We start from the raw sequence: 7,331 nt of genomic DNA, 5'->3' as shown, positions 1-7,331 counted from the left end.
CAAGACACATATGGATAAAGCCATGGATGACCTTATCCTGTGCTGGTGGTGTTCCTGCTCCAAGCGGAAGGGTGGGCTGGAGACCCCCAGGGGTCCCTTCCCACCAGCATCACCAGGATCCTGTGAGCCCAGAGCCCTCCACACCTGCAAATTCTTTCCTTTCCCCACGCCAGGAGCCCACCCCACAGACCCAGGACACCTTGACAGTCAAGGTCCTGTGCACTGGACCACAGCTCCATCCCAGGCACACCAGGACCTGCGCTGGCCCGCATCCCACCGATGCTGAAGCCCATCGTTTCCGCCGCGCTGCTGAGAGGCCTGGCTGATGCTCCTGGCAGGTGATCAGCTGATCCCGCCAGCGAGCTGGTGCTGCAAAGTCAGGCACGGAGATTGCCAGCGTGCCAGTGAGGGGAGAGCAGGGCCGGCAGGGACGGGGGGCTCGGGGAGCCGGGGGCAGCTCTGCCCTGAAAGCTGAGCCACCTGCGCACTGCTACCTGCTGAATAATAGAGGAGCTGACAGGCAGCCGGAGAGAAATGTGATCCTGGTTAGCCAGCCGGAGAAGACATCTGAGCTCCCAGCAGCTGCGGTAGCAACTGCAGGGAAGGAGCCTTCCTCCCCGCTGCTCTGTGCAGCGCAGCGTGGTCGGGGTGGCTGGAGGTCTCTGCCCGTCCTGGTGTGCCTGGGTGGCCGGTGCCCTCTCCAGGGGCACAGGCTCGGGGCTCGGAGGATGATGTGAGCTGCAGCAGGCACCCAACAAGGCAGAGCTCAAGGGCACAGACGTTTTCCCAGGAAGGGAGGCAGAAGGAGCCTGCCTGCAGCCGGTGCCCGCGCCCTGGGTCCGCCAGCTCAGCCCCATGTCCAGAGGAGGGGAGATGGTTTATATCCCGGATGACTCCGACTTCAGCTCCTTCAGGGATCAGTGCGAGAGCCTGGAGGGCTGGCACTGTCGCTATAACAAGGCTGGCGTGACCGTGTGGAGTCAGGGCCAGGAGGAAAGCTGCACCGTGCAGAAAATCAAGGTAAGCAGACGCCGGCGGCTGCGGAACCGCCAGCCCTTCTCTGCCCCAGTTGTGTGCCCAGGGTCCCTGGGGTGCTGGCCCATCCTGGAGACGCACGGCACCCTGGTCAAGCCTGCCTGGGGGTGTTTCTGCTCCGAATGCTGGCAGGGTCAGTCCCCCAGAGGTGCTTCCCCAGCTGGCAAGCTGCTCTGCAGGCTCTCCCTGACTGCCCCGCGGCTTTAGCCTCTTGTCCTGTCGGGATGCCCACTGCAGCGTCCTGCCATGTACGCACGCGTGCAGGCTCACGTTGCGGCTGCCCTTGATCCAGACACAGGAGGGAAGGCCCTGGGATCGATTACGTTATGGAGATGTCCTTGCTGGGAGCCCACGGGCATGAGACAGGCTGTCAGGATGCCTTCCTGGTGCCTCTCCCTCGGCCACACCATCCTGGGGCACATCCCGGAGAGCATCCGGGACTGGATGAGCACTGGATGAGCATCCCGGAGAGTTCAGGAGCCCCCATGTGCTGTCTCAGGAGGTTTGTTGCTTGCCAGGGGCCGGATCTGGGATGCTGTGGAGGGGCTAGCGAGGCTCAACCATCCCTCAGGTTGTTACACCTTGTTGTTCAAGGTGACCCTGAGTATATCAAGAGTGGTTATGGGGTGTTGGGGGCGAGGGGCATGGGAGCCCCATCACTGGGTAAGCCTGGCTTGGGAGCATCTTGTGGGACAATGCTTGGCTTTGTGGCTGGAGTCACAGGCAGGGCTTTGGCTTTTCTGGCCACCAAGGATCAGGACTGCTGGGCAGCAATGGGATCCACCTGAGCAAGCAGAGCCAGACCATCTTACCAACAGACTGGCCGACCTGGTAAGAAGGGCTTTCAACTAGGAGTGTCAGGGAAGGGTTACTACGACCTGAAGAGCAGGAGAGGTGTGGGGAGGTGGTGAGGAGCTGCCGGGGGTGCGGTACGTTGGAGGAGGCTCTTGCACCGCTCTTCTGAACACAGAGTAACCGGCAGCCCATCTCAAGTGCCTGCACACCAGCGCATACGCCTGAGGAGACACCAGGAGGAGCTGGGCACACAATGATTGCAATGGTTGGAGGCCCTTCAGGGCCAAGGTGAGGAGGAGGAGCAGCACTCTCTGCAGAGGTGTAGCTGCAATACACACCGCCTTGCCGTGGTGAGCCAGGAAAGAGCTTCTGGGCTAGGATCAGGGAGCACTTAAGCCAGTTGGGCATGCACAAGTCCACAGGACCAGGCAGGACACACCCGAGGGTGCTGAGGGGGCTGGCCAACATCTCTCTGAAAAGTCCTGGTGACTGCAGGAGGTTCCTGATAACTGGGAAGAGGCAAATGTCACATCCATCTTCCAGAAGGGCAGAAAGAATGCGCCAGGGCACTATGGGCTGGTGATCCCTGGGAAGGTGATGGAGAACATCCTCCTGGAAGCCATGTCCTGAAGGACAAGGGCAATGGGAACAGCAACAGGGACCTACCAAAGGCAAATCATGGTTGACCAGCCTGGTTGCTTCCTGCAATGAAAGGACTGGCTCTGTGGGTATGGGGAGAACAGTGAAAGCCACATATCTCGACTTCAGTAAAGCCTTTGACAGGGTTTCCTGTAGTCTCCTCATCACCAGATTGGTGAGATCCAGACTGGAGAAGTGGATGATGAGGTGGGTGGAAAACCAGCTCACTACCAGGCTTGTGGCATGGTGGTCGGCAGTGCAGAGAACAGATGGTGGGCAGTTGCTGGGTCCCACCCTGTTACTGGGATGATGGGATCGAGGGCCCTCGCAGCGAGTCTGCAGGCAGCACTGGAGCGTGGAGTGCGTTTGAAGTGCTGGAGACAAGGCTGCTGCTCGGCGTGACCTGGGCAGGCTGGAGGGCCGGGCTGGCAGGAACCTCATGAAGTCCAGCCAAGTTCAAACAAGCACAGCCCGGCAGAGGGGATGCAGTTATATCCCCCTTTGCCACCACTGAGCCCCATTGAGAGGGGACCCCAGGCAGGTTCAGGGGGGTCTGAGCACCAACGCTCAGCCTGGTTCATTGCAAGTAATACCTCCTTGATGTGGTTTTTCCCTTCTCTGGAGAGAGCCTGGGCATGGTGCAGGGGTTAGCACTGCCTAGGGACCCTTCCCAAAATGTGGGATGAAGGATGCCACCCAGTCTGTGCAGGAGAGCTGAGCTGCACAGGTTGGGGTTTGGGGGTGAGAAGAGCCCCAGTCTTTCTATTAATGCAGGCGTAACCTGGAGAGTCCCTGAGCAGTTGGAGCTTTGGATTTTTCCCACCTGAATTCACTGTGGATGGTCTGGTTTGGGGCTCTGTGCTTTCCCCATCCCTGCTGACCGCCTGCTGCGCCTGGTGCAGCTGTTGCACAGCCTCTGTTCATCTGTGGCTGCCGAGGAGTGGTGGACAGGCTTTAGTGGAGGATTTTGGGGGTGCAAGGCTGCAATGGTCCTGCTGTGATAACCAGAAGCTTCCAGGAGCCCAGGAGGACCATGAGCTCCACCTTCAGCTGGAGGCATCCTTCACCCTGCAGCAGCAGCACCTCCAGACCCAGCTGGGAGGGGGTGGCTGGGGAGGGGGAGCAGGAGGAGGGGGCTGGGTGCTCCCACACTCTCCTCCACGGTGGTCTGGGGAGTGCAGCACATCTCCAAGCCTGTCCTGGGCACGGGTCCAGCACACTGGGCAGAAACTGTCACCCAGGCCATCGGGGAAAGCTTGCCCGAGATTGATGGGACCTGCCATGTTCAGAGGGCCATCTCCAATTACACGGCACTGCTGAACACCTCATCAAAGATGCAAGGCCTCTAACGAGGAGCAGATGACATCTCTTTCCTCCTGGCATTGAAAGGAACGGGGCGGACGGCTTCATCAATAATGCACTCGCCAGCGCGGTTGGGCAGCTCCACGGCTCCGGTTACAGCCGGGGCCCCGCTAACCTCCTGATGCTGGTCCCCGCACCCGAGAGCATCGTGCCAGGGCAGGAGCATCCCTTTGCTTGCCCTGCAGGAACATGAGGTGAGGGGACAGGGCTGGGCTCGGGGTACCCAGGCACCAGAGCCTGGACCACCAGGCAGCTCTGTCTGAGGGCAGAGGGTCCTTCTACCCCCGCTGCCCTCCTGCCTTCGCACTGTGCTGCATCCCGGCAGCGGGGCTGGTGGATCTGCCTGGGCTGTCCTGAAGCAAGGACATGCCCTGTACCATGTGTGCAGAGCGTCCTCCATGGCACACGTGCACGTGGCTTTACAGCAGCACGGGGGCACACCACCACACACAGAACAGCCTAAAGTCCTCGTCCCCAGATGGGCACAGCTCCATGCTCTGGGGGTGGGTGCTGCCCCCTTACCCGACTGCCCGTCTCCCCACAGACTCGTATCTCCTGCAACGACGTCCCTGCTGAGACGCTCTACGACGTGCTGCACGACACCCGCTACCGCAAGAAATGGGACTCGAACATGATCGAAACCTATGACATCGGGCGCCTGACTGTTAATGCTGACGTGGGATACTACTCCTGTGAGCAGCCTCCAGCCCCTGGGGACTCCCAGGGCCCCCCTCCCTGACCCCACAGTCCCGTGCGTGGGTGTGGGGCCATGGGGGCAATGGGTTGGGGTGTAACAGGGTCTGTCCGCAGGGAAATGCCCGAGCCCCCTGAAGAACCGGGATTTCGTCACCCTGCGCTCCTGGCTGCCCCTGGGCAATGACTACATGATCATCAACTACAGCGTCAAGCACCCGGTGAGCCCCCGGCTGGCCCCAGCCCTTGCAGGCACAGGCAGGGCTGGGCAGCGGCTTGGGCAGGCTCTGAGGTGCACGGCATCTCTCTGCAGAAATACCCACCCCGGAAGGATTTTGTGAGGGCCGTGTCCCTGCAGACAGGTTACCTGATCAAGGCAAACGGTGCTGGTGCCTGCGTCCTCTATTATCTCACCCAGGTGGACCCTCGCGGTGAGTGCCAGCAGGAGGGGAGGGTGCAGCATGCCTCCTCGGGATTGGGTCCCATTGTACCCCCAGAGCTCACTCACCGTGGCTCTCCATCACCCTGACGTCCAAAGGGCACTGGGAAGCGGGGACAACCCAGGGAAGAAGGGGGTTCCCTCCCAGGGCACAACGTGGGGCAGGTGCTGTCAGCCCTGGGGGACTCAGTCTGGCACGGGGCGCTGCAAGCTCATGGTGCCTCCCCTGGGGCTGGCCCAGATTGGTTGAGTGACGGGGCTTTGGGGTCTTGCAGGGTCGCTGCCAAAGTGGGTGGTGAACCGCGTCTCCCAGTTTGTGGCACCGAAGGTAAGCAGGGTGCGTGGCCGGTGGTGGGATGCACAGGCATCAGGGATGAGCTGTCCCAAAGTAGCCCCCTAGATAGGGGCAGGATGGGTGCTGGGTGGCCCAGAGCTCGCAGTGCATGCACTGGGCATACTGCTGGGGCTATGTGGTCCAAGCCAGGCCCCCATCACCTCCCAGGACCCCCAGAAAGCAGGCAATGGGGGAGGTGGGAGCTGTGCCCACAGACAGGGGTGGCTTCATCCCCACGGGGGACTTGGGGCACCGTGACAGGCTGGACCCACTCTGCCCACAGGCAATGAAGAAGATCTACAAGGCTGGGCTGAAGTACCCGGAGTGGAAACGGAAGCATGATCCCGGATACAAGCCCTGGGTGTACCCGGAGCAGAACACGCTGCCCAGTGTCAGCCTGGCCGAGCTCTCAGTGCAGCACGCCGACTCGCTGGAGAACATCGATGAGACGGGGCTGCCCGAGGACCATCTGAGCACCAGTGACCATGAGGCCTGAGCCCTTGCCGCAGGGGGCACGGGTCGGAATTTGGCCCCCTGTGCCCCAATAGGCACGTCTGCTCTCCAACTCCTTCGTCATAGACCCCCCTACCTGGGCAGCAGGATACTGTCTCATGGGAACCTGCAGCACAGGTGCTGGAAAGAGGGAGGACGGGCACCCTTGTCGCCCCTGCGCCCATGGTGGCCCATGGAGATGTCCCCACGCAGGAGGTAGAGCTGGCAGTGGGAGTGGGTGCCCCAAGGAAAGGCTGGGCAGGGCAAGAGAGGGGGAACCCTTCATGGGGTGGGTAGGAGCTTTCCTGGCACCAGGATATCCCTTTGCCACTGTAAGAACTTCTAGGGGTGTCCCTCAAAGGTCCAGAAGCAGGGGGTCTATGGGGGTCCTGCTCAGGCTTTGCAGCAGCACAGGGCTTGGACTGACCCTCTCTGGCCTGAGGTCCGGCTCTGCCAACCGGATCAAGCTGGACCCACTCCAGCCCACCAAGGGCCCCCAGGCTTTGTGTGACCCCCCCATCGCAGGGAGCCCTCCCAGGTCCTCTCCTGGGCATCCGGCTCACCTCTGCAGGCTGGCTTTAGCCCAGCGGGCTCTGGGGACCCCTTCCCCAGGTGGTGTTTAGGGGGGCTTGTCCTGGCAGTGGAGTCTTGGGCAGCCTCTGTCCCCACTCTCTCGGTGTTTGCCGCTGCTGTGGTTTCTGGCACAACAATAAAGGGGTTGGTGTGTGTACAAGAGAGCTTCGGGCTGACACGTGACAGCAAGGAAGCTGGCACCGAGCCCACCCTGAGGCTGTCCAGGCACTAGGTCCTGGGTCAGACAGGAAGGTCAGTCCGGCCGTGCAGTCCCAGCACCCAGGGGTGACCCTCAGCAAAGAGCGAGGTGGCCGGCGGTGGGGCAGGAGACACGGATGCTGGGCTCCACACACCCACACGCGTGCGGGTGAGCGTGCGTGGGCACAGGGCAGCTTCCACTGGACCACGGGAAGTTAGTCTAGACAGACACCGCTGGGGGAATACGCTGACAAATGCTGGATTTTCCATCCACCCGTTCACCCCCACGCTCCAAGGCTGCCTGCATCTGCTTGGCTCCTGCCCCAGATGTCTTTAAGCCTGATCTGTGCAAGGCCATTGCTGACAGTGTTGGATTGCTCAGCTCCAGACCTGTCCCAGCAAGGGACAGGTAAAGGCTAGGGGACACGGCCAGAACGTGGCAGCCGCTCTCACAGCCAGAGCTCTGCCCAGGCATTGGTGGGGGACAACTCCCTGGCAGCACCCAGGGCTTGCAGCCTGCCCAGAGTCACCTGCCACTTTGGCTTTTGGGGCCCCTCTGACCCTCCCAGCCTCATGCTCCCTGATCACCCCAACCTCCTGTGGTCCCACCCCGAGCTGTGAGTGCTGCTGCCCTGTGCTTGCTTCCCCCTCACCTTGCGCTTCTCCTCCCCAGCTCGTCCAGACGCCCACCCCAGCATCCCAGGTGCGGATGCTCACCGTCCCCCTTTAGCCACCCCGTTAGGTCACGTATGTCCCCTGTGCTGCTCCAGG

At 61.6% G+C, this 7,331-nt stretch overlaps 1 protein-coding gene across 1 annotated transcript; it reads left to right on the top strand.

The window, feature by feature from the left end:
* Window positions 1-855: 855 nt before the first annotated feature.
* On the top strand, window positions 856-5,793 carry LOC142088487 (START domain-containing protein 10-like). The gene is made up of 6 exons (XM_075163859.1): window positions 856-1,020; window positions 4,376-4,523; window positions 4,642-4,745; window positions 4,838-4,955; window positions 5,239-5,291; window positions 5,581-5,793. Exons 1-6 carry the CDS (start codon window positions 856-858, stop codon window positions 5,791-5,793), a joined length of 801 nt encoding a protein of 266 aa, XP_075019960.1.
* The last annotated feature ends 1,538 nt before the right edge of the window (window positions 5,794-7,331 follow it).

Source organism: Calonectris borealis, chromosome 15 (assembly GCF_964195595.1).
Source record: "Calonectris borealis chromosome 15, bCalBor7.hap1.2, whole genome shotgun sequence".
Taxonomy (NCBI): domain Eukaryota; kingdom Metazoa; phylum Chordata; class Aves; order Procellariiformes; family Procellariidae; genus Calonectris; species Calonectris borealis.
This window is presented reverse-complemented; position numbering and strand designations above follow the sequence as displayed.